General features: G+C 34.1%; 4 protein-coding genes across 4 annotated transcripts; 1 reads left to right on the top strand and 3 right to left on the bottom strand.

Moving 5' to 3' along the window:
• Window positions 1-444: 444 nt before the first annotated feature.
• Window positions 445-2,567, bottom strand: LOC110936469 (leucine-rich repeat receptor-like serine/threonine-protein kinase At1g17230). Its single transcript, XM_022178861.2, has one exon. The coding sequence runs from the start codon at window positions 2,300-2,302 to the stop codon at window positions 530-532; it is 1,773 nt and encodes a 590-aa protein (XP_022034553.1). The 5' UTR covers window positions 2,303-2,567; the 3' UTR covers window positions 445-529.
• Window positions 2,568-13,920: 11,353 nt separating this feature from the next.
• Window positions 13,921-17,600, top strand: LOC110933432 (KRR1 small subunit processome component-like). The gene is made up of 6 exons (XM_022176654.1): window positions 13,921-14,061; window positions 14,162-14,200; window positions 14,306-14,350; window positions 17,150-17,157; window positions 17,262-17,340; window positions 17,445-17,600. Exons 1-6 carry the CDS (start codon window positions 13,921-13,923, stop codon window positions 17,598-17,600), a joined length of 468 nt encoding a protein of 155 aa, XP_022032346.1.
• A 2,075-nt stretch (window positions 17,601-19,675) lies between these two features.
• LOC110936468 (60S ribosomal protein L7a-2-like) lies at window positions 19,676-23,431 on the bottom strand. Its single transcript, XM_035989323.1, has 6 exons — window positions 23,428-23,431; window positions 23,278-23,311; window positions 21,562-21,595; window positions 20,611-20,812; window positions 20,239-20,272; window positions 19,676-19,694 (listed from the first exon to the last, which is right to left on the bottom strand). Exons 1-6 carry the CDS (start codon window positions 23,429-23,431, stop codon window positions 19,676-19,678), a joined length of 327 nt encoding a protein of 108 aa, XP_035845216.1.
• Window positions 23,432-26,034: 2,603 nt separating this feature from the next.
• Window positions 26,035-26,808, bottom strand: LOC110933430 (retrovirus-related Pol polyprotein from transposon RE2). Its single transcript, XM_022176653.1, has one exon. The coding sequence runs from the start codon at window positions 26,806-26,808 to the stop codon at window positions 26,035-26,037; it is 774 nt and encodes a 257-aa protein (XP_022032345.1).
• Window positions 26,809-27,245: the final 437 nt, after the last annotated feature.

Raw genomic sequence — 27,245 nt, 5'->3', positions numbered from 1 at the left:
TTGCGTCAACGACGCTCGTTACGAGAGCTAGCTCTTCTTCGTGTGTCCAAGAGGCCATCGATCAAGTGGGTTGGGGTAGCGGGTTCGATCAAGTGGGTTTTGGTTGGGGTAGCGGTGGACAGCCAACAAGATTGTTTGGGTTGGGGTAGCCGGTGGGGTTGGGGTTATATTTATAGCGATGTTGACTGTTGGGTTGGGGTGACCGCTTGGCTTGGCCAAACGGTTAGTTTTTAAATTTTAAATGCCCCGCTATGACATGGCCAACAAAGCGAATAGGAGTCGGCCACATAGGATCGCTAGCCTGTCCCACGCCCGACTTTAAACTCCCGCCCCTTGGGCCACGCCCCAACCCAAACCCACCCAGGGTGGTGGCTTGGGCGTTTTCAGCCAACCCACGCTCCAACCCAAGCCCCATACCCCATAGTTTAAACAAAGCCTAAAGTATAAGAAAATGACATCTGTTAAGATTTACATAAACAACTATTGCATTTCCTAAAATAGATGTCCATTCAGATCTATACTTTTTTTTTCAGTGGTTGATCCTATGAACCTTCCTTAAAACTATAACCGCCACAATTACAACTACCATAAGCTCAACAAGTGATGCAGTACTGGAAGCCACGACGATTCCCACAGACGCTGCGTTATTATTCTTCCTATCTACAGACGGGGACGTTGGTGGCGGATATAACAAATTTATATTCCCCTCAGTGGATACATTAACATTTTTATGGAACTGAGGAACCAGGCCTGTAAGTAAATTGTTGGAAAGTAGTATCTGTGTCAAGCTCCCCATTTGAGTCAAGAAATTTGGAATACCACCATTGAATCGGTTGTTTGAAAGATCCAAGATTTCGAGTGATTGCAATCTGGATAGAGATTGTGGTATCGGCCCTTCAAAGTTGTTTCTACTGAGATTTAAAGCAATCTGCAAGTTAGTGGGCAGAGACCTTATAACACCACCGAGTCTGTTCCTCCCGAGTTGAAGCTCCAATAGCAAATTCATGGTACCAAACGAGTCGGGAATTGGGCCGGTCAGATTGTTGACTTGCAAGTCAAGATTAATCAACTTCTGCAAATTTGAAAGTGATGGTGGGATGGAACCATTCAGTGAATTCCAACTCATGTTTAGCCTCACTAGAATCTGTAACTCACCAATTTCATTCGGGATCTCTCCGGTTAGATTGTTGTGATCAAGCTGAACAACTTGTAATTTGTTAAGATCACCTAACTCCCTAGGAACATAACCAAATAGTCTGTTGTGTGACAAGTCCAAAAGCGACAAATTCTTGCATAATCTCAACTCGGGTGGGATCATCCCGGTTAACCTGTTGTTACCAACTTCTAAATAAGTTAATGATGGAACTTCATTCCCGAATGACCACGACGGTAATCCCCCACTTAACTGATTGCTACCTAGCCTCAACCTAACCATACTTTTCGACACATTGACAGGTATCGAACCCTCTAGCTTATTAAAAGATAGATCAACAGTCAGCAGATTCGGCTGCGACAGAAGGTCACTTGGGACTGACCCGGTTAACCTATTATAACTCAGGTCTAAATAACTAAGATACCTAGTAATTCCCAGTGGGACTGCACCAGTAAAAGCGTTCTGATTCGCAGAAAAACGTTTTAAAGTATTGATTAGTGTGATGGGCGTTGGAATTTCACCAGTGAGGTTGTTTGCAGAGAGAATCAACTGTTGCAATCTGGACAGTTGACCAATACTAGCAGGAATTGACCCGCTGAGGCGATTGTAACTAAGATCAAGAACAGAAAGATTAACCAGTTCTGTAATTTGATCAGGAATAACACCATGTAAAAAATTATGAGAAAGATCTAAACGCTCTAAAGTAGTCTGAAAACTGGGAATGTTACCACTCAACATGTTGTTACTAAAGTTCAAAACCTTCAAACCACCACAAGAAGACAACAACAACGGAGGCGCGATTGCGGCCAGCTGATTGTTGGAAACATCAAGCTTTTCTAGCGTTTCAATCCCGCAAACAAGAGAAGACCAAGAATAATCATTGCTGATGTCGAAAAGAGAGAAAGACGAGAGCGAAAGCTCAGTGATAAACGAATTGTTTGGGTTGCATAAAACCCCTGTCCATGAACAGGGGTTTGTTAAGTCTTGCGAAGAAGAATTCCATTTGGAATTATGGTTGTGGGTCTGTAGCAGTTGAAGGAGGGTGTTCATGGTGGTTAACTGAAAAGATGGTAGCTCACAAGAAGCATACTGAATAATGACGAGAAGAAGAAGAAAAAGAGGGGGGCTCATGCGTACACACACCCTCATTTTAGTTGATGTTCAAAGTAGAGTAATGGTGGATCGGTGGTTCTGGTTCTCGAGGAAATAAGAATGGAGATGTGAGTTATTTTTTTTCTTTATGGAAATTCTGGTTACGTGAGCTATAATACAAGAGAGTTGACGGAGAAGATGACCGGAGGAGATGGGGATATCTTTGAATAACGTGTGGAAAATGGCGGGTTGAATGAGGGCACTGCTCTTTCAAACAACCGAATTTCGGATTGTAGTATCTTAGTTTCTTTCTCGCCCAGCTTGTGGTATGCACATATAATGTATATATGTGTGGGTGCTCGAGGGGCAAAAGTGAAAATGCACAAATTTTAACGTTATTTTATTAATTTCATGAAAATAACGTTAAAAGAGGGGGATGATTAATCATGCATCAAGTGGGGGCGTTGATAGCCGAAAGACAAAGAGGTACATGCACTAATTGACATTTGTCTCAATTGCTGAGTGTTATGTGCCTTATGTCCAAGACTTGATGCAAAACTACTTTCGAGCCGGGGGTCTTACTGGAAGCAGCCTCTCTATTCCTATGGGGTAGAGGTAAGGCTGTCTACATCTTACCCTCCTCAGACCCTACCTTAGCTTGCTATTGGTGGGATTTACTAAGTATGATGATGATGATGAGTATCTTAGTTTCTTTCGATCCTCGTTTTTAGTGAGGTCATGTTCGTGAGTTGGCGGGTCAAACTTTAACACTAACCTGGAAATTTAAACGAAGATGAACACATCAACATGACATAAACTTGATTTCTTGTATAACGAATTTCCGATTGTAGTATCTTAGTTTCTTTCGATCCTCCAATTACTTAAAAATGGGTCAACGAGGAGTTAAAACCTGTGCACTTAAAAATATTACATATAAAAATTGGTGTGTATATGAAACTAAAAATTACATATAAAAATCCCAATCCTGATTAATCCCTATTAATCTTGATTAATCGCTAGTCAGTACCTCACCAACTGACTAGTGTCTACCGATTCTTACAACGCTGGTTATTGTTAAAGCTGGCAATTTTGACCCATTTATGTGTATGAGTGAAACGCCCCAAGTCATTCTATTTCAAAGCATAGATTATCATCAAAAGTATTTAGTTTTCTATTAAATCTAATCGTAAACATTCCTTCTAATTTAACCATCATATGGAAGTTTGATGACTCATGTTGTGTGAAAGTTGTGACATTATAGAGGAACAGAGATGGAAATATAAACATCGTTTGAAAGTACAACAACAACAACAAAGCTGATGATCTTTTTATTTGCAGAACAAATTTTTCAAACGAAGGCAGCGGCTGATTGGGCCTGATTCTTCCACTCTAAAGGTTTGCATTACATTACAAAAACAATAATATTACAAAAAAATTATTGTAAGCGATTAACAATAAACTACTGATCGTGGTTGTATTCATCATACTCATGTGACCTGTTAGAGTTCAACATAACCTGAATCGGCTGATTCGTAGGTAAATGGGTTGGTTTGGGTTATTTTGCTGCCAACGGGTCAAATAACTCTATAGCATACTCTCGACTACTTACAACTACCTGAACATCTTTTGTTAAAAATAGTTTGATGATTAGTTAAATAGAGGAAAATGCAATTTGCGTCCCTATGGTATGTCCCAAACATCAATTTGATCCCCTAAATTAAATTTTTGGTTTTTTGAGCCCCTGACTTTATAAATTCATAACACTCTGAGTCCTTCTGTCAAGGTTCCGTCTGTTTGACTGTTTGACTATTGTTAAATGTCCAATATACCCTTAATGACCTTATACAAATAATCCCTTATCCCCTAAATTCATCAAACTGATTCAAAAGAACACTGATCTGATAGGAACCCTAACCCCAATTCCCTAATCGATCGATCCAGTCTTAAACTATTGTGAAGATGTCTCAAAAATCAGCTTCAAGCTCCAACAAGAAATCAGCTGGTGGCGAAGCTTCACAATTCCTGTGTTCTTGTGGTGCACCTACGTGGTACAAGGTATCAAAGACGGAAGCTAACCCAAATCGACACTTCTTATGCTGTGTAAGTTAAAATTATAGAAGAAAGATTGAAGTTATATGGCTATTTCCTGATTGATTTGTTTTTACAGAAGAAAGATTGTGGATTTATAAGGTGGGCTGATACACCTTCATCTCCACCTTCAAATTCATGCTCTACTTGTGAGAAGGTAATACCCGCATTGTTAAGGAGCATGGAAAAGAAAGATGGTTTTGCAATCAAGAAAGCTAACGAAGTGATGTTTTTGAAGATGTGTTTATTGTTTAGTTGGTTAATGATTGTGGTTGTTTATGTGTATTTTTAGTTTAATGTAAGAGTCTCCTAATGTAATGAATGTTGGTTATGTGTCTTGTTTTGGTTAATGTATGAATGAGCATTGAACAAGTTTTGGTTAGTATCACTTTAATGCTATGAATGTTGTCGTTGATGTGTAGAATAACGAATTGGTTGAGGAAGTGGCTGACAATGAGTTGGACTTAGTGCCGTCTGTGCTGAAGGAAGAGTGGTTTGATGACTATGATGCTGTGATAGAAGTGTTGAAAGCAGAGTATGAAGCATCTCTTCCAGATCCAGCAGCGGACTACGACTCAGAAGAGTTAGAAAGGGATAGGTGGGAATGTGCAGTTCAACCGCCGGAGGATGATTGGTACCATGATCCGTACCCGGGGGAGCATTCTTCTGACTCCGAATGGTCAAATGATGATGCTCATTGGAAGTAGATTGTTAGGGTTTTCCATGTTTGTATTGATACATTAACTGGATGTCTTTGTATTGATACGTTTAATGAAATTTAGTTGGTTGAGACTCAATGTGTATGATACATAAACTGCATAAACTGCAGCACAAACACAAACTGCAAACACAAACTGCATAAACTGCATACACAAACTGCATACACAAACAGAACCTGCACAAACTGCATACACAAACTGCATACACAAACAGAACCTTCACAAACAGAACTGCATACACAAACTGCATAAACTGCATAAACTGCATTTGAACATAAACTACATACATAAACTGCATAAACTGCATTACAAGTCTTAAACTGCATTACAAGTCTTAAACCATTACAAACATAAACTGCAGTCTTAAACCATACTTAAACCATACATAAACAAGTCTTAAACAAGTCTTAAACCATACATAAACAAGTCTTAAACCATTGAAATCAACCTAACTAAGCTTCACTCTCACTTGGTGCACCTTGTGATACAGTTTGAGATTCTTGAACATTCTCCCCTCCCTAGCCCTTTCATGTCCTACTGTTGTGACCCAAACTTCCACACTTGCTACACTTCTTCCTGGTTTTGTTTTCTCCACCTACAACTTGATTCTCATTTGGTGCATGTACAACATTCTCCACATTCTCCCCACCCTGCCCCTTGCATGTCCTACTGTTGTGTCCCAAATTTCCACACTTACTGCACTTGGTTGTATTGCCCTTCTTGGTCATTTTTCCCTCACTATCAAAATGAGCTTCAACTTCAGCCTCACCAACTGATTTCTTTCTCTTCTTTTGTGGCCTCCCAACCTGCTTATGGTGTTTGGGAGGCAGAAGTTTGGTGGGACATTGTGAGGGTATCCAATTCTCAGGCCCGGGAATTGGATTAATCATATTCTCATAAACCTTCTTCCATGTGGATAACCAATACACTTCATCAACCAATTCTTCTGGCACCCCTATTCTAATATCATTTCTGGCCATATCATTGATAGCAGCCACTGCATGTTTACATGGCATGCTAGTTAAATCCCACTTTCTGCAGGTGCATGTTCTGTTCTTCATATTAACAACACACTGGGATCTTGAGCTATTCACCTACACAAAATCAGTATCCAACATTCAAACATTGAGTTACTCACCTAGTAAAGGGTCTTATGAACTCTAAACATACCTGGTACTGTACTGCATCCACCATTAAAACATTGAGTTGTGAGGCTTCTTCTTTGATCTTATTAAACACTGCTTGAGCATGAGGAGTTAATGGACCATGAGCTTTAGCTTGAATCTTCTTTACATTCACAATTCTTTTGGTCATATACACTCTTATGAACTCTAAACATGTGATTACAGGTTTGTCTCTGGCTCCTATCAACTGCCTATTGAACACTTCACATATATTATTCAACAATATGTCACATTTGGCCCTACCTGAAAAGTGTGCTTTTGACCAACTGCTTGCTGGGATAGTTGATAGCTTTTCATGGAAACCAGGCTCTGCAATCTTCATTTCTTCCATTGCATTTTGAAAATATGGCATTGATGTCTTGCTGGCTACTCCATACAACAAGTTTTTGTACACATCACCAGGCCAATCCTTCTTCAGATTCTGGTGGATATGTCTTAAACAGAACCTGTGTTCAGAGTCTGGGAACACTTTGGATAATGCAGGCAGTAGTCCCTGCCTCATACAATGTAAGTTAGATATGATAAAATGGCATAATACATTTCAATCAGGTGTATATTCTTAATCATCCATGATATTTTATAATAGACAAAGAAAGTGTTCGCAGCCCGGATATTTGTTAAATGTTTATTTTTTTACATTTGTTACTCTTGTTTCGGACACACTTTCTTTCTTTTATGAACTTAACTAGCCTAAGACCCCGCGAGCTTCGCGGGTGGCTAAATACCAACTAAACACATAAAATAATTTAAACATAGAAGCGTTAAAGTGTGATTTGTTAAGCCTAATATTTTGAGAGATTTGAGCACGTCCCAATAGTACATCTACATGATGTTCGTTACACATTAAGTATTTGTATATGAAACCTTCATTATTTTTTAAATATTACAAACCGACAAAAAAAGAAATGAGGTCAACACATAACTTCAAATATTGTATTAAACCAATGAAAAAAGAAAATATAATAAGGTCTTTAGTTATTCAAGTTAAGAAGGATATAATATAAAAAAACTTGAAACAATAAAATAAAATTTTCTAAACTATAGGCGACATAGTGGTCTCGATAAATAAGGCTCCTTTCGGACCAGTGTAGTCATCAACATGTTCGAGGTACTTGAAAGATTCGTTGCAAAGGTCAACTTCAACAATATCACCCCAAATGCTTGTTATGAGCCACTTGTTGTCTTGAATTATATTAGTCCTTCGACGCCTTTCAATATAATCAACAATATGAGGCGTATTGAAAGAAAACACCTTGATCCAAGCCTCATCTTCAAATTTGAACAAATCAGCAAATAGCTTATCAGACCGTCCAACAACAATCACATGCAGCTTCATTGTAATGCTCAAAAAATGTCCTTGCCAAGGATTCACTTCCAAAACCTCGGGAAAAGAAAGAGTGCTGAACGTTTCGGAAAGAACATCGAAAGCTACTATGTGTCTCTCACCTGGTGGAAACCAATAACTGGAAACCATGAAATATATGTTTTTCCCCGAATAAATTCCGGGAGACCATGAGTAATATGTTGAAGCAAAATTAGTTACGTTCAATGAATTTATCATTCTCCATGACTCACGACGACGTGAGTAAACTCGAGCATTAACAAAATTACGCCAACGTCTGATGTGAAGAACTTTGAGATCGTTCGAGTCGTCAAAGTACATTCCACCAGTATCAGCGTTTCGCTCGAAATTACGATCAAAGTAGTCATCAGCCAAAAATTTAAAGCGCCTTGTTGTTGGATTCCAAAGTATGAGCTCACAACAAAACCTTTCATTGCAAATTAATAGCAGACCTTTAAAGGACACTATAACACGTAAGAAAGAAGGATGGACATTCAATGGAGAAATTCTGGTTTTGGTTGTATCGGCTTGCAAATTCCCGCCTGCTATGTTGTCAACAACAATTGAGTTATCTTTTAAGGAGAGAAGCTTCTTTTGTAGCGAACTTAGAATTCGCCGACAATGCATAATCTCAAAATTATCATTTGACAGTTCATTACAATAAAATTTGGAAAGACCTTTGAAACGGCCTATAGTTTTTGCAGGCAGCCTTGTGAAAATTTCGTCCACAATCAATTCAGACCCAAGCTTGTCCATTTTATGATATACTTTTGCTACAATGGAAGATATAAAAATTTATAATAGTTTATGTATATGTTAAAAAAATGTAATCAGAATTTCTATCTATGATGAGACTAAAAATTTATAATAGAAAGTGATTATGTGTAACAATAAAGGCAATTAACCTTAATATTAGAAACACGTAACCATCTTAAAAATTGTATTAAAACATATAAGAACGTTAATTTTACTTGTTACTTTAAACCATACATATATGTATAATAATGTCATTATAACAATGAAAAAATTAACAACAAATACGAATTGTAATTGTAATATACATTAAAAGTTTATGTATATGATAAAATAGATATAACAATAGAAGATATAACAAATCAAATAAAATAGTTTATGTATATGTTAAAAAAAGGTTGATCAGAATTTCTATCTATGATTAGAGACAAAAAATTTACCAAAACCAAAAAAAAAAAACAGATGAAAAGAAAGCATAATATGTTAGGTCGATATTAATATAAATTGATGAATGATGAAATGGATAATACCCATACCTTTGATCGTAATTCGATTCACAGAAACTCCAAATGTTAGATGTGAATGAAAGAAAACGAAAGAGAAGTATTTATAATAGATGGTGGTTAAAAATTTTAGCAATGAAATTTGAAATTTAAATTTTGATTCTGAACATTTACTAAATTAATCAAATCAAGGTAATCAAATTTATTTGATTAAGCAGTTCCCAAAAATAATGTTAATGTTAATAGTACTATAAAAGTGGTTTTTTAAACTATAAAAGTTAAACATATTAGGTAAAATCTTACTTTATAATAATACATTGTCAATTTGTAAACAAAATCATTAACTCAAATTAAAAAATAAATCTATGTATCGACTATGGAGTATACATTGGTAAACATACACGAGATACTCAAAATTACAGAGACAAATTTCAATAGTTTGTTTGATTTACAAAATATTTTATAAATTTATATTAACAAACGAAAAAGATTAAAAATACAATATAAATTATTAATGTTAAGTTTTTTAACAAATTCGAAACCTTAAAGATATATATACTTTGATTTAAAAAATAAAAGAAAGTACTAAATTTTACCTTATTGTGGTTTTTAAATTCAAATTTTTTGTTTTTAAGAATAAATTAATTTGGAAATTCAAATTGTCTGTGTAAAAAAATATTCATGTGTCTTTATTGATCAAATAAAACATTGTATCCAAATGACTTGTTTCCTAAATATCCTTTTAAAGTCCGTTGTAAAATTATTAGGTGGGTTGTATGTAAAATAATAGATGTTTACATTGCTTAGATTTATGCTTATAATTATAATGTCTTTACATAAATTAGGAAAAAAAATTTTAAAAATAATATGCACTGGATAGATCAAATTGATTTCCAAAACCAATTAAATTTAATTAATACCTTTAAATAACATGGCTTCATATCATGATTGAAACTTAATCTTTACTTTGATAGGTAACATTTAGAAGATATATATTAGTTATCATAACAAAATCCAATATCGCTTCATACAAACAAAATGGTATAATTAAGTTATAGACATACATATTGAAAACATCAATGAGTAGCATATCAACGCATACGATAATAAACATAAACAAAAGTACTTGTTCAAAACACAAACGTTAACCAACAAACAAAAGCTTAGTTCATATCAACCACCAGTTAACTACGAATAATAGATATATAAAGTTTTACTAACCGGATCAGACGTTTCTCAAGATTATGGTGTTTTTTGAAGTAACAAAGGTGAAATCAAGCATCACACCATCAATCAAGTTGTTGTCAGCCATAAATTTTTCCCAGTTAGTTGTCGACCGAATAACGTTTCGCACATCCGTTTTTTTCAGTCTTGGCTGTGTAAACAACAACATGTCCTTCCAAGTTCTGAACTTTCAATGAATGTTTCTTCTTCGTAAACCCGGCTCGATTAGCAACCTCGACAGGAAGACGTTGCATTTAACAACGTACATTAAAAATCAAAGCTGTTTAAAATTAGTTAATAATTACTAAAATGTAAATCAAAAGTTTAAGAAACGAAAAATCATACCAGCCTATATTCTCCTTTACGTGTAAAGTCAAATTTTTTAGCATCTACGGGAAAACTCCATGTTTGACCTTTCTTCGGGAGGATATGTTTCTTCAAACTGGAAGTGCCAACCGAGGGTACATTTTGCTTTACCTATATGATTGGTTAAACATATAAGTAATATTATTCTAATGACAATCATTAGGATTAAAATTTAGATAATCATGTGGCATTAATAATACAAAGTAAATCATTAACAAATGCTTGTCTTTAGTTTGACAAAAATTTGAAACAATTGATGTTTTAAAGTTGATGTTTTAAACTTATAAATTAAAAGGGAATTGTTCACAAATTGAATATATAGATTACCATTTCGGAGGCTTTTTTCGGTGCTTAGAACGCACACGACGACCATGAAAATAAGATTTAGCTTCTCGAATAAAAGAATTTTTCGAACCGAAGCACCTCTACATATCTTCAACTTAATATCCACCTACAAAATCCCAAAAAAAGGAAAAATAGTCAAATATGACAAAATTGTAATAAGTTAGAGTAAAATCCTCATAATTATATCCATCAAAATCAAATTCAAATTCAAATTATCTCAATTAAATGAGGTTTAATGCTCTTAATTGAGTAGCATTTTAAATAAATCAATCAATTCTACCGATCTATTTCTTCAAAATTTGAAACAATTCCAAAGATATCCCTACCAAGAGTCGTGTGTTGTAAGGCCATTCAGGTCATTTTGATTTTGAGAGCCGGCAAACATTTCCAACCAATGTACAAAAAACTAATGTACAAAAACTGGATTAAAACATGTTCAATAAACTTGGATTGAAGATGATAAATATACAAACCATAAGAACACTTGCAAAAAAAACATTAATCAATAACTCACTTGCAACCAACTACTGCAATCAAATGAAATTCCCCACCTGTATTATAAAGTAAAAACAACAATATGAATAAAAATAGATATGCAACTTGATATCATTTTTTTATTAATGTTGTTTAGAAGGTTGTTGTATGCAACAAAAATGAAGCAGTTGACATTCTTTTCTAGTTGTTTCTTTTATTTAAACAAATTTCCAATTACCTGATCTTGCAACTTGCACCAGCTCTGTAGAGATATTGAACTGAGATGAACAACGCCTAGCAACTTGCTCAGGATCAACTTGTCGGAACCATAGCCTTCAACATAAAAAACTCATAAATTAAAAAAAAATTGTTCACAAATTGAAGATATAGATTACCATTTCGGAGGCTTTTTTCGGTGCTTAGAACGCACACGACGACCATGAAAATAAGATTTAGCTTCTCAAATAAAAGAATTTTTCGAACCGAAGCACCTCTACATATCTTTAACTTAAGATCCACCAACAAAATCCCAAAAAAGGAAAAATAGTCAAATATGGCAAAATTGTAATAAATTAGAGTAAAATCCTCATAATTGTATCTATCAAAATCAAAGTCAAAATCAAATTCAAATTATCTCAATTAAATGAGGTTTAATGCTCTTAATTGAGTAGCATTTGAATTTGAAGTAAATCAATCAATTCTAACGATCAATTTCTTCAAAATTTGAAACAATTCCAAAAATAGCCCTACCAAGAGTCGTGTGTTGTAAGGCCATTCAGGTCATTTTGATTTTGAGAGCTGGCAAACATTTCCAACCAATGTACAAAAGACTGGATTAAAACATGTTCAATAAACTTGGATTGAAGATGATAAATATACAAACCATAAGAACACTTGCAAAAAAACATTGATCAAAAACTCACTTGCAACCAACTGCTGCAATCAAATGAAATTCCCCACCTGTATTATAAAGTAAAAACAACAATATGAATAAAAATAGATATGCAACTTGATACCATTTTTTATTAATGTTGTTTAGAAGGTTGCTGTATGCAACAAAAATGAAGCAGTTGACATTCTTTTCTAGCTATTTCTTTTATTTAAACAAATTTCCAATTACCTGATCTTGCAACTTGCACCAGCTCTGTAGAGATACCGAACTAAGATGAACAACGCCTAGCAACTTGCTCAGGATCAACTTGTCGGAACCATAGCCTTCAACATAAAAAACTTATAAATTAAAAAAGAATTGTTCACAAAATTGAAGATATAGATTACCATTTCGGAGGCTTTTTTCGGTGCTTAGAACGCACACGACGACCATGAAAATAAGATTTAGCTTCTCGAATAAAAGAATTTTTCGAACCGAAACAACTCTACATATCTTCAACTTAAGATCCACCTACAAAATCCCAAAAAAGGAAAAATAGTCAAATATGGCAAAATTGTAACAAATTAGAGTAAAATCCTCATAATTGTATCCATCAAAATCAAAGTCAAAATCAAATTCAAATTCAAATTATGTCAATTAAATGAGGTTTAATGCTCTTAATTGAGTAGCATTTGAATTTGAAGTAAATAAATCAATTCTAACGATCAATTTCTTCAAAATTTGAAAAAATTCCAAAAATAGCCCTACCAAGAGTCGTGTGTTGGAAGGCCATTCAGGTCATTTTGATTTTGAGAGCTGGCAAACATTTCCAACCAATGTACAAAAGACTGGATTAAAACATGTTCAATAAACTTGGATTGAAGATGATAAATATACAAACCATAAGAACACTTGCAAAAAAACATTAATCAATAACTCACTTGCAACTAACTGCTGCAATCAAATCAAATTCCCCACCTGTATTATAAAGTAAAAACAACAATATGAATAAAAATAGATATGCAACTTGATACCATTTTTTTGTAAAATATAAGGGTTTTTTTTTTCAAACAAATTTCCAATTACCTGATCTTGCAAGTTGCACCAGCTCTGTAGAGATATCGAACTAAGATGAACAACGCCTAGCAACTTGCTCAGGATCAACTTGTCGGAACCATAGCCTTTAACATAAAAAACTTATAAATTAAAAAAGGATTGTTCACAAATTGAAGATATAGATTACCATTTCGGAGGCTTTTTTCGGTGGTTAGAACGCACACGACGACCATGAAAATACCTGTTGAATATTGACCAAACATGAGATAGAGTGATGAACAAAACGACGATAGATTCTAGGGTTTCGAGAAGCAGCTTATTAGGTCAAAATCCAATCAGAATCAAAATGCATGAATCAACTACAAAAAAAATGATTAAACATACATCAAACATACAGTACCATCGGTCTTCAACATTAGGGTTTCCGAATTTTAAAAACCCCCCAAAATCCACACTACGATTGAACAAAAACATTAATATAACCTGAATCGAACTATAACGAATACAAAAACCGGATGAATTAGACAATAAGATGGATTGTATTTGTGGCTAAAAACTTACTGATTTAAGAATTCTTCGATTCACCAAGATACGACAGAGAATTGTGATTCAGAGTAACCTCAAAACTGCAGGATTGTGGCTAAAAACTTACCGATTTAAGAATTCTTCGACTCATCAAATAAGAGGATTGAAGAAATCAATTGAAGAAGATGAAATGTGCGGCGTTATAGATCTAGGGTTTTTGATCAGATGGAAACTCTTTTGAGAGAAGATGAGAGAATGATTGTGTGGGATTTAGGAAATTATTTTGGTCTGAGAAACAAAGAATACAAAGCGTGTATTCAATTTGCCGCTCAAAAGAAAAATTGGGGAAACAATACAAAGCCACGTGTCAACTGATGGGTTAAGCTAATGACAAGTGGCTAAAGATTATTTTGCTTTATTAGAAGTAGTAGATTTGCATGTCTGATATGTGCTTTTTGGAATGCAGGCACTTAAGATTTTGACAAACTGCGATATTCTTGTTCAGGTTTGACTTTTCGATGTTTATTAAAAAAAATTGTTTTTTTATAAAAAAACAAACTATTTATGTCTGATCTACCATTTATACTGCTTTTTACTTGTTGATGCACAGGGAAACTCGGTATCTGCTATGGGTTCATTTAAAGGCTTGAAACAAGTAAGAAAGATAGTAGAAGAATGTATGTTGAATAAAATGCATCCGCTGTGTAATATTAAAGTGAGTATATATATCCGGATGTTTTTTTGTCGTTTAAAAACACGACCATTCTTTACCACCGTTGATCTGATGCGCGTTTTCTGTATTTACCGTCTATGTTTTTCGATAGGTGCTCATGATGAATATTATTTGATCTAACCTTTTCAATTTTGGCCCGGTTATTTTTAAATACAATAACAACAACCGTACCCCAAAAATCCCATAAATATAGCGAAGCTACTAGTAGGGTTTCGGGAGGGTGAGATGTAGGCAGACCTTACCTCCAGGGGCGGACCTAGAGTTAGCCGTGGGTGGGCGGGCGGGCGCACCCCTTGATTTTTATTTTTTAATGTTATGCGTGAATGAAAATCTCAAGCGCACCCCTTGAAATTTTGTAATCGCACCCCTTGAACTCGGCAAATCTGTAATAAAAGTTAAAAGACAAGATTTATGATGTAATTTTTAAGAGTTTACCGGAATGCCGAGGTATTATTGTGCTCCGGTGAGTCTGAAACTTAGAAAGAAAAATATGGAAGATGATGATGGATAAAGAAAATGATAATGGTTTAGGTGAATATGGGATTCTCTCTCTTAACACTCTACGCCCCCTACTACTTTTTTATATTATATTTATTTCTTTATTACTTCTTTATCTACATACATGGTCATGTCTTTTCACCATTGGCACAATCTATATTTAACCATGAAGTAACTATTTCAACTAAAATAATTCATTTATCAAATATAGTCCTTATGTTAACTACAATTTTTAGTTTTGACTATAGTATTTTACGTATTATATATTGAATTTGGCTTAGATAATATAATATTTTATTAATTTATTTTATCACGTTATTATTTGATATATTTTTGCCGTTCTTTTTTGTTTTTCTTATGTAGGAAATTCTCTTCTGAAGATGTATTTTTATTTGATAAAATAAGCTAATACGTATTGAGACTTAATGAAATGATGTTTTGAATATATTTCAAAAATATAATCCGTAGGGTGACATTTTAAATATGTTTGTAATAACATTTGACGTGTTTTTGTTAATTATATAAATTTTAGCTTAATGTTCTTTTGTTTTACATGACCTGTCCCGACCCAACCCAACCCGATAAGAACCGAATTATTTTATATACCTCGGGGCCTAAGATTTTAAAAAATACTTCGCACCCCCATGAAAAAATTTCTGCGTCCGCCACTGCTTACCTCTACCTCTGGAGATAGAGAAACTGTTTTCAGAGAGACTCTCAGCTCCAAACGAATAGCGGAAAAACAATAATAAAATATATAATAATAATAATAATAATAATAATAATAATAATAATAAATAAATAAATAAATAAATGAAGTTACCAAGAAACAAAGAAAGTGATGAAAAAGGTAACATAATAAAATGGAAACATATAAAGCATCCTAAGACAACGTATCAAATAGAAACATATAACCCAATGACCCTTTGGTGGAATGGTGGAAAGGACTTCTGCCATGTGAGTGGTCCAGGGCTGTCTCCGAAAATCACAGAAATTTTTTTGGCCCTGTGCGAGATAAAAAATGTGGGCCCTGTTCATTAATCCATTATGTTTGTTTATTGATTTGGGCCAAGTCATTAATTCATTACACACTAAAGCAGCTGGCCGGGGGGTTTCTGAATTTGATTGGCAAAAATAGTTGGGCTTCGAAACAATTGGGCTTTAACATGTTTGGCTCATAAATCTAGGCCCTTTAAATGATCTATGTAAATGGTTAAATGAGAAAAAAAAAACCCTTACAAATTTAAACAACAAAACATGTAAACTTTTTCTATATAAATGGTTAAATGAGAAAAAAAAAGAACTTACAAATCAAAGGAAACCAAAATTAAATTTTGTGAAAATTCATAAATTTAAACAAGAAAATCTGTAATTTTTTTATGTAGATAGTTAAATGAGAAAAAAACTTACAAATAAATGAAGGTTTTGAAAATTCCAAGCTAGAGGTTAAAAATAAGTTTTATGGAGCCTTTCACCTTCTTATGGGGCCAAACAAAACATGAAGTAACCCAAGAAAAACAAAAAAGAAAAAACTAGAGCTAGTGGGATTCGAACTTGGAACCAACACATATATAACCAAGTGTTGCATCCATTGAGCTGAATAGTTATTTGTGTATGTCAGTTCTACAATACATTTATATACAAAATATACATATATCTTTTAAACATTTTGGGCCCTCTGATATTATGGGCCCTGTGCGGTGGCACCACCCGCACAGGCCCATAACCGGCTCTCTGGAGTGGTCTCAGGTTTGATCCCCACCTCCATCAAAGGTGAGGCATTGGGGTTATTCCCAACTTAAGGATGGTTAGGACTCCGGTTCAAGCCTGAGGGAACCCAAGTTTTCTATTACGGCGCATTTACTCTAGTGGGTCGCTCTTTCACAACAGGCGGTCGATTCGTGTGGAGGGTGCAACTCCTGTCAAGTGGCAGGGGGTCGGAAATTTTCTCGGAGAAAGCTATGTCTCATTTCTACAGAGGTGTGGATCCCGTTAAGACAACATAGTCCTTAGGACAGAAATGGGGCAGGCCTGCGTCTTACGGATATGTATTAACCGTCTGTTGTGAAGTACACCTTTCAAAAAAAAATAGAAACATATAAAGCATCAGTAACATGCAAAAGTAGACCTAAAAGTCTTGGAAAATCTGACCCTAATCAAAGGTAAGACCCATCTATACCCCGGTTATTTTTAAATGAGCTAGGTTATTCTTTTTAATTGTAGGTAAGAATGTAAGATATAAAAAATCTGCTTAAGAGAAATTTGGTCAAATGAGTTAATCTTTGCTTCTTTTTTTTTCGGTTTAAAAAAAGTTGATATTTGTTTTGTTCCTCAGGAAAAATGTTAAACAAAAGAAAGTTAAGACTAAAGAGAATAAAGAGTATACACCATTTTCTCCACAACCACCAAGCAAGGTTAGAAAATTTGATTTAGAAATCATCGTCATACTCAGTAAATCCCACCAATAGAAAAGCTAAAATAGGGTCTGATTTAGAAATAATTTCAATAACTGTTTCAGGTTGACATGCAACTAGACACTGGTGAATACTTTTTAAGTGACAAAGCAAAGGAGTTTGGTGATAGGAAATCTGCTAATGATGAAATCGATGCTGAAATGTACATCGCAGCATCAGGTCAGCCGTCGTCTAAGAAAAAACGGAAGAACAAAAATTAAGTTAGTACCATGCATCAGCAAAGTTCTAATGTTAGTTCTGGATGATTAATCATCAGCTTTGTTATGTACACGGGCGTGCATTACAAAAATTATTTATGTTTTCTTTTATATTTATCTTAAAATTTGCTAAAATGTTATCAAGTGTTATTGGCTTTATGGGCGGACCTACCTTACAATAAGGGGTAGCCTCCGCTACCTCTTTACGATCCGACGGTAGTGTAAATTTTAGAAAAATTTGACGTTTTTTCGATTTTGTTATCTTTTTTTGAAACGTTACCCCTATAAGAATTTTCTAGATCCGTCATTATTTGGCGTTCCAATATTTATGGGTAAATATGAAAATTTGAAGTTATAGGAGGGTAACATAGTCATTTAATGAAATGCGTTCAACAGTATGGGTGAATTAGGTCTATAAATCAATTGATGATCTCACAAGCCAGGTTGACTTGTGATGACAACGTTGCAACCCATTTATGTGAAATTAGGCCTAGGTGAAAAAAGAAACCAAGTTGGTTATCAGAATTCTTTTGAGATAATAATATGACCGTTTTAATTTTACAACTAAAAGTTTGTAAGATTAAATATATTATGATGTAATATTTAATCTAGTAGTCATTATAATCGTTTACATTATATAGATCAAAATATATAATAACTTATTAAATAATTAGTTGGTAATTGTTGATGGCCTTATTACCCTTATTAACTAATTAGGATTTCCTCTTGGGTGCAAATATAAGGAGACTTATGTAGAGGTTCTAAAGTTAGACACACAACTTAATTACTCTCATAACATCAATCGACCTCCCCTCCTCAACCGATTACCCTTTATCGGTTTTCATCATCACCATCATTAGATTGCACCCTAAGGAGGAACAAGACCAAGTTGACAATCATGTCAAACACTATTACTACGTCTCCATCTGGATTCTCCACTGGCCTGTAGTGCTGCAATCAGGTATGTTATTCATGTTTTCCATTATGCCTAAAACAGAACTGAACAACATGTGGTATCAGAGCATATGTTGATTAATCAATTCTGTTTTCGTATCCATTATTATGGGATTGAAATCTGGAAAACAGAATTTTAATAACTTAATAAAAAAAATTCAAAGAAAAGGTAAATGAATGGAATATTATATATATTCCTTTTCTTTTCGTTTAATGTTCATCTCGAAACCAGAATGGGAGACAAATGGAATATTATATGTTGATTCTTTTTTCGTCTGATGTGTATGCCTCCCATATTTAACTTCTAGATTTAATTTGTATATAACTAGGTTATCCCCCGTGAATACTTACGGGTTGTGAATCTTTTTATGTAAAAAAATAAATATAAATATATATTAATACATGAAAAATTGCATGATGAAGAAGGTGAATTAGTCAATGTTAACAACGTCTGTAAAAGAGATAACAACAACGTCGTCCATTGCAATCGTTTTTCATCATCTTTTATTCGAAGATCGATTTGCCACGTCTAACAACAACACCGCAACAGAATAACACGTGCAGTAACAATATTGCAACATCATAAGAAGCATGCACATTCGAATTACACTTGTGTTAGCCACAAACACCTACATATCTAAGTAAACATAAGCTTACCTAAACTGGGAATATGTTAATAACTAACTGATACATATATTTGAATTATATTTCAAACCATTATCATCCTTTGAATTTAACATATATGATAACTATTATTTAAAAATCATATCTATCTTTTTTATATTATGAAACCAAAAACATGTTTAACATCAATGATTAAGTACATAAGTTATATTTTTCTTTTTTCAACAGGTGTCCGTAAAGTATATTTCATAATAATTGTTGAAAAAATTAGATAACTAATCAAAATATGAGTTTCATAACCTAAGTTTTCATATATATATATATATATATATATATATTAGATAACGTCTATACATTCTAAAATGAAGAGCTATAAAATCCAGATACTATAAATTAAAATAGATGTGAGTTTCAACAAACAATACAAGGTATAACATATAAGATTAATACCCGCAACAATGAACTGACTAAGAACTAACAATGCAGCCTAATTCTTGTGTTCAAAATCCTTTAACGGTCCTGCAAATGCACAAAACTATACGTATACCAGATGATAATGTGTTAGTTGTTTAAAAGGCAGAACTTTATTGACAAATTATGTTTGAACTCCAGGGACAATTTATGTTTAGTTCATTTGTCCTTTGCTAAATTTCCAACAAAGTTGAAAACAATGGGGCCAATTGGCATGATCACACTACATACATGTAGAGATGAATTCGGTACCAATGGGTACCGAGAATCATAAAAAATGGGTACCAGTGTCAATATTTGAAGGTAAAAACCAGTACCGAACCAGTACCGTAGCGGGTCGGTAGCGAAAAAACTAAATGTCAGAACCGAATCAAGTCGGTTGGGAAATGCGGTACCGGTTCCGAAGCGGTACCCGGTACCATTTGCTCATCCACGTTACCCATAAATGGGTGAAAATGGTCAATTCATAAAAAAATTTAAACAAACTATTGTACTTATATAACATACCTTTGCTAACGCTTGTAAAGATAATTATACTACTGACCAAAGAACCATACCAAAGATTTTCCTCCAATTCCCCAGCTAAACTTACCTTCTTTTCACATTCCGAGCCAACCTTGCAATATCTATATCAAAAATAGCAAATAACCAACACGAAGTTAACAAAATGGCCGAACTTCAAACAACATATAAACTAAATTACATGCTCTTACAAAGAGATTCGATACCTTACAAAGACAAACCCATTGCAATTTCCTCAGACTTTGAGACCAAAAAAACTAATACAAAGTTTTCTAAAACAACTAAATATAACTTAACGAAACATCTTTAACAACATTCTATAGATATCATGAAGTTAAATATGTTGTTGAGTTTGCTTCTCAGTTTTCTTAAACCCTAAGAATACTACAAAGTAAATTACAAGCGATAATAAAAAATGCAATACAAACGACAAAACTAATACCTAGATTTTTGTCAAGGGTCTTACTAAACTGTTTCACAGCTGGTGGAACCTTCAAACGTTGCTTGAGGATTCTCCTTTTCCTCTGAATTTGATCAACTGGTGGCCATCTCACAAACATATGCACATCCTTTTTAGGAGGCAAAGCTCCCCCAATCCCAAACTGCTTTGGGTGTTTCTCAAACAACGGATTCACAACCTTCTTCTGAACACACACCAAAATTTCACATTAACTTCATACCAACCATAAGATGCACACACTATTAACGTAATTAGACTAACATGAACTTCAAAATCGATGTCGTTTGTTCAATTAGACTAACATCAACTTCAAAATCGATGTCGTGTGTTCAAAAATCATAAAAATGCAACCTCAAACTACCGGAAATAAACGAATTAGATTGATCAAAAACGATACCATTAGTTCAAAAATCATAATAACGTAAAATCAGACTACTGGAAAAAATGAATCAGCTTAAAAAAACACCGTTTTATACAAATCATAATAATCAACATCACGCTGCTCGAAAAGAACGAATCAACTTCAAAAACAACGTCGTTTGTTAACAAATCATAAAAACGCAACATCAAGCATTTAAGCTACTGTAAACAAATGAAAACAAAAAATAAATATCAATATTACAATTAGAATATACATAGATATTTAAGACACATCAATATACATCGGGATTCGAAACAAAATCAACCTGTTTGGCGACGTTCCAGACCACTAAACGAGTCAAAATGGTCAATTCATGGACAAATGGTACCCAATACCATTTGCTCATCCATGTTACCCATAAACGGGTGAAAATGGTCAATTCATAAAAAAAAAAGTTAAACAAACTATTGTAGTTATATAACATACCTTTGGTAATGCTTGTAAAAAGAATTATACTACCGAACCAAACAACCGCACCAAAGGTTGTCCTCCAATTCCCCAGCTAAACTTACCTTCTTTTCACATTTCGAGCCAACCTTGCAATATCTATATCAAAAAATAGCAAATAACCAACACCAAGTTAACAAAATGACAGAACTTTAAACAACGTATAACTAAATTACATGCTCTTAGAAAGAGATCCAAACCTTACAAAGACAAACCCATTGCAATTTCCACAGACTTTGAGACCAAAAAAACTAATACAAAGTTTTCTAAAACAACTAAATATAACTTAACGAAGCATCTTTAACAACATTCTATAGATATCATGAAGTTTAATATGTTGTTGAGTTTGCTTCTCAGTTTTCTTAAACCCTAAGAATGATACAAAGTAAACCACAAAAGACAATAAAAAATGCAATACAAACCACAAAACTAATACCTAGATTTTTTGTCAAGGGTCTTAGTAAACAGTTCAAAGCTGGTGGAAACCTTCAAATGTTGCTTGAGGATCCTCCTTTTCCTCTATTTAGACTAACATCAACTTCATAATCGATGTCGTTTGTTCAAAAATCATAAAAATGCAACCTCAAACAACAGGAAATAAACGATTCAAATTGATGAAAAACGATGCCATTAGTTCAAAAATCAAAATAACGTAAAATCACACTACTGGAAAAATGAATCACCTTAAAAAACACTGTTTTTTACAAATCATAATAATCAACATCAAGCTGCTGGAAAAGAACGAATTGAATCAACTTCAAAAAATAACGTCGTTTGTTCACAAATAATAAAAACGCAACATCAAGCATTCAAGCTACTGTAAAAAAAATGAAAACACAAAATAAATATCAATATTACAATTAGAATATACATAGATATTTCAAGATACATCAACATACATCGGTATTCGAAACAAAATCAATATGTTTGGCGACGTTCCAGACCACTAAACGGGTCAAAATGATCACTTCATCGGCAAATGGTACCCGGTACCATTTGCTCATCCATGTTACCCATAAACGGGTCCAAATGGTCAATTCATAAAAAAGTTAAACAAACTATTGTAGTTATATAACATACCTTTGCTAACACTTGTAAAGAGAATTATACTACCGAACCAAAGAACCGCACCAAAGGTTTTCCTCCAATTCTCCGGCTAAACTTACCTTCTTTTCACATATTTTGAGCCAGCCTTGCAATATCTGTATACTACCGGAAATAAACGAATTAGATTGATGAAAAACGATACCATTAGTTCAAAAATCATAATAACGTAAAATCAGACTACTGGAAAAAAATGAATCAGCTTAAAAAACACCGTTTTTTACAAATCATAATAATAAACATCAAGCTGCTCGAAAAGAACGAATCAACTTCAAAAACAACGTCGTTTGTTAACAAATCATAAAAATGCAACATCAAGCATTTAAGCTACTGTAAAACAAATGAAAAGAAAAAATAAATCTCAATATTAAAATTAGAATATACACAGATATGTAAGATACATCAATATACAGGGATTCGAAACAAAATCAACCTGTTTGACGACGTTCCAGACCACTAAACGGGTCAAAATGGTCAATTCATCGACAAATGGTACCCAATACCATTTGCTCATCCATGTTACCCATAAACGGGTGAAAATGGTCAATTCACAAAAAAAGTTAAACAAACTATTGTAGTTATATAACATACCTTTGGTAATGCTTGTAAAAAGAATTATACTACCGAACCAAACAACCGCACCAAAGGTTGTCCTCCAATTCCCCAGCTAAACTTACCTTCTTTTCACATTTCGAGCCAACCTTGCAATATCTATATCAAAAAATAGCAAATAGCCAACACCAAGTTAACAAAATAACAGAACTTTAAACAACATATAACTAAATTACATGCTCTTAGAAAGAGATTCAAACCTTACAAAGACAAACCCATTGCAATTTCCACAGACTTTGAGACCAAAAAAACTAATAGAAAGTTTTCTAAAACAACTATATATAACTTAACGAAGCATCTTTAACAACATTCTATAGATATCATAAAGTTTAATATATTATTGAGTTTGCTTCTCAGTTTTCTTAAACCCTAAGAATGATACAAAGTAAACCACAAAAGACAATAAAAAATGCAATAAAAACGACAAAACTAATACCTAGATTTTTTGTCAAGGGTCTTAGTAAACAGTTCAAAGTTGGTGGAACCTTCAAATGTTGCTTGAGGATCCTCCTTTTCCTCTAATTAGACTAACATCAACTTCATAATCGATGTCGTTTGCTCAAAAATCATAAAAATGCAACCTCAAACAATAGGAAATAAACGGTTTAGATTGATGCAAAACGATGCCATTAGTTCAAAAATCATAATAACGTAAAATCACACTACTGGAAAAAATGAATCACCTTAAAAAACACTGTTTTTTACAAATCATAATAATCAACATCAAGCTGCTGGAAAAGAACGAATTGAATCAACTTCAAAAAATAACGTCGTTTGTTCACAACTCATAAAAACGCAACATCAAGCATTCAAGCTACTGTAAAAAAATGAAACCACAACATAAATATCAATATTACAATTAGAATATACACAGATATTTCAAGATACATCAATATACATCGGTATTCGAACAAAATTAACCTGTTTGGCAACGTTCTAGACCACTAAACGGGTCAAAATTATCACTTCATCGGCAAATGGTACCCGGTACCATTTGCTCATCCATGTCACCCATAAACGGGTCAAAATGGTCAATTCATAAAAAAGTTAAACAAACTATTGTAGTTATATAACATACCTTTGCTAACACTTGTAAAGAGAATTATACTACCGAACCAAAGAACCGCACCAAAGGTTTTCCTCCAATTCTCCAGCTAAACTTACCTTCTTTTCACATTTCGAGCCAACCTTGCAATATCTGTATACTACCGGAAATAAACGAATTAGATTGATGAAAAACGATACCATTAGTTCAAAAATCATAATAACGTAAAATCAGACAACTGGAAAAAAAATGAATCAGCTTAAAAAAACACCGTTTTTTACAAATCATAATAAACAACATCTAGCTGCTCGAAAAGAACGAATCAACTTCAAAAACAACGTCGTTTGTTAACAAATCATAAAAACGCAACATCAAGCATTTAAGCTACTATAAACAAATGAAAACAAAAAATAAATATCAATATTACAATTAGAATATACACAGATATGTAAGATACATCAATATACATCGGGATTCGAAACAAAATCAACCTGTTTGGCAACGTTCCAGACCATAAACGGGTCAAAATGGTCAATTCATCGACAAATGGTACTCAATACCATTTGCTCATCCATGTTACCCATAAACGGGTGAAAATGGTCAATTCATAATAAAAGTTAAACAAACTATTGTAGTTATATAACATACCTTTGCTAATGCTTGTAAAAAGAATTATACTACCGAACCAAACAACCGCACCAAAGGTTGTCCTCCAATTCCCCAGCTAAACTTACCTTCTTTTCACATTTCGAGCCAACCTTGCAATATCTATATCAAAAAATAGCAAATAACCAACACCAAGTTAACAAAATGACAGAACTTTAAACAACGTATAACTAAATTACATGCTCTTAGAAAGAGATCCAAACCTTACAAAGACAAACCCATTGCAATTTCCTCAGACTTTGAGACCAAAAAAACTAATACCAAGTTTTCTAAAAAAACTAAATATAACTTAACGAAGCATCTTTAACAACATTCTATAGATATCATGAAGTTAAATATGTTGTTAAGTTTGCTTCTCAGTTTTCTTAAACCCTAAGAATGATACAAAGTAAACCACAAAAGACAATAAAAAATGCAATACAAATGACAAAACTAATACCTAGATTTTTTTGTCAAGGGTCTTAGTAAACAGTTCAAAGCTGGTGGAACCTTCAAATGTTGCTTGAGGATCCTCCTTTTCCTCTAATTAGACTAACATCAACTTCAAAATCGATGTGATGTCATTTGTTCAAAAATCATAAAAATGCAACCTCAAACAACAAGAAATAAACGATTTATATTGATGAAAAACGATTCCATTAGTTCAAAAATCATAATAACGTAAAACACACTACTGGAAAAAATGAATCACCTTAAAAAACCCTGTTTTTTACAAATCATAATAATCAACATCAAGTTGCTGGAAAAAAACAAATTGAATCAACTTCAAAAAATGACGTCGTTTGTTCACAAATCATAAAAACGCAACACCAAGCATTCAAGCTACTGTAAAAAAATGAAAACACAAAATAAATATCAATATTACAATTAGAATATACACAGATATTTCAAGATACATCAATATACATCGGTATTCGAAACAAAATCTAAAAGAGTTTATGGTGTAAATTTCTGAATGAATTCCATTGAATAAGAGAACCCTTTAAATAGGGAATGATACACCCGTAAAACAGGAAACATAAATATATGACAGCTATACACCAAATCAAATACAACTAATACTAATATTCACAAGATAACAGCCAATATAATTGGCTGATTATATGTATCGCTAAGACACCCCCTCAGATTGAGCGGGTGGTGGACATACGCTCAAGCTGGAGCGAAAAGACTGGAACAGCTGCCGTGGAAGCCCCTTGGTGAAAATATCCGCATATTGCAGTGAGGAAGGTACATGAAGCACCCGAATGTGACCGACGCGAACCTTGTCCCGAACAAAATGTATGTCGATCTCGATGTGCTTCGTTCGCTGATGCTGCACTGGATTATTGGAAAGATACACAGCTGAGACGTTGTCACAGTATACGACTGATGCATGTTGAAGAGGAATGTGTAGCTTAAGCAGTAAATTGCGTATCCATGTGGCTTCAGCTACGACATTAGCAAGACCCCTGTATTCGGCCTCGGCACTAGATCTAGATACAGTAGGTTGTCGTTTAGAGGACCAAGAGATCAGATTATGACCAAGGAAAACACAGTAACCTGATGTGGAGCGCCGTGAGTCTGGGCAACCACCCCAGTCAGCATCAGAGTACGCCACCAAAGAATGAGATGTTGATTTAATGATACGTATACCATAATCAAGTGTTCCTTGAATATACCGGATGATTCTTTTCATGAAAGCAAAGTGAGAATCTCGAGGCTCATGCATAAATAGGCAGACCTGCTGAGCAGCGTAGGAGATGTCAGGTCTCGTGAATGTGAGGTACTGTAAAGCTCTAGCAAGGCTTCTATATAAAGTAGGATCCGAAAACAGGGGACCGTCGGTACTGCTTAGTTTGGCCGAGAGGTCGACGGGAGTTGTGCAAGGTTTACATGAAGACATCGAAGCCCGAGCAAAAATATCCTTTGCATATTGTGCATGTGAAAGAAAAATACCATGGGATTGTTAGGAGACTTTAATTCCCAAAAAATGATGCAATCGTCCCAAGTCAGTCATAACAAACTCCTGTGATAGAGTGGCAATGATATCATACAAGAGAGTGTCATTAGATGCAGTAAGAATAATATCATCGACGTACAATAGTAAATAAGCAATGTTAGACGGATCCCGATTATAAATAAACAGAGAGTTGTCGCAGGCACTGCTACGAAACCCGTGAGAAGTAATATAGGACGCAAAGCGGGTGTACCAAGCCCGGGGTGCTTGCTTGAGCCCATAAAGTGACTTCTTCAGACGACACACAAAGCTCGGAGCCCGTCTATCATAGAAACCTGGAGGTTGATGCATGAAGACAGTTTTATTAAGTTCCCCATGTAAGA

This window comes from Helianthus annuus, chromosome 4 (assembly GCF_002127325.2).
Source record: "Helianthus annuus cultivar XRQ/B chromosome 4, HanXRQr2.0-SUNRISE, whole genome shotgun sequence".
Lineage (NCBI taxonomy): Eukaryota > Viridiplantae > Streptophyta > Magnoliopsida > Asterales > Asteraceae > Helianthus > Helianthus annuus.
The sequence above is the reverse complement of the archived record's forward strand: the minus strand, read 5'-3'. Positions and strand labels throughout refer to the sequence as shown.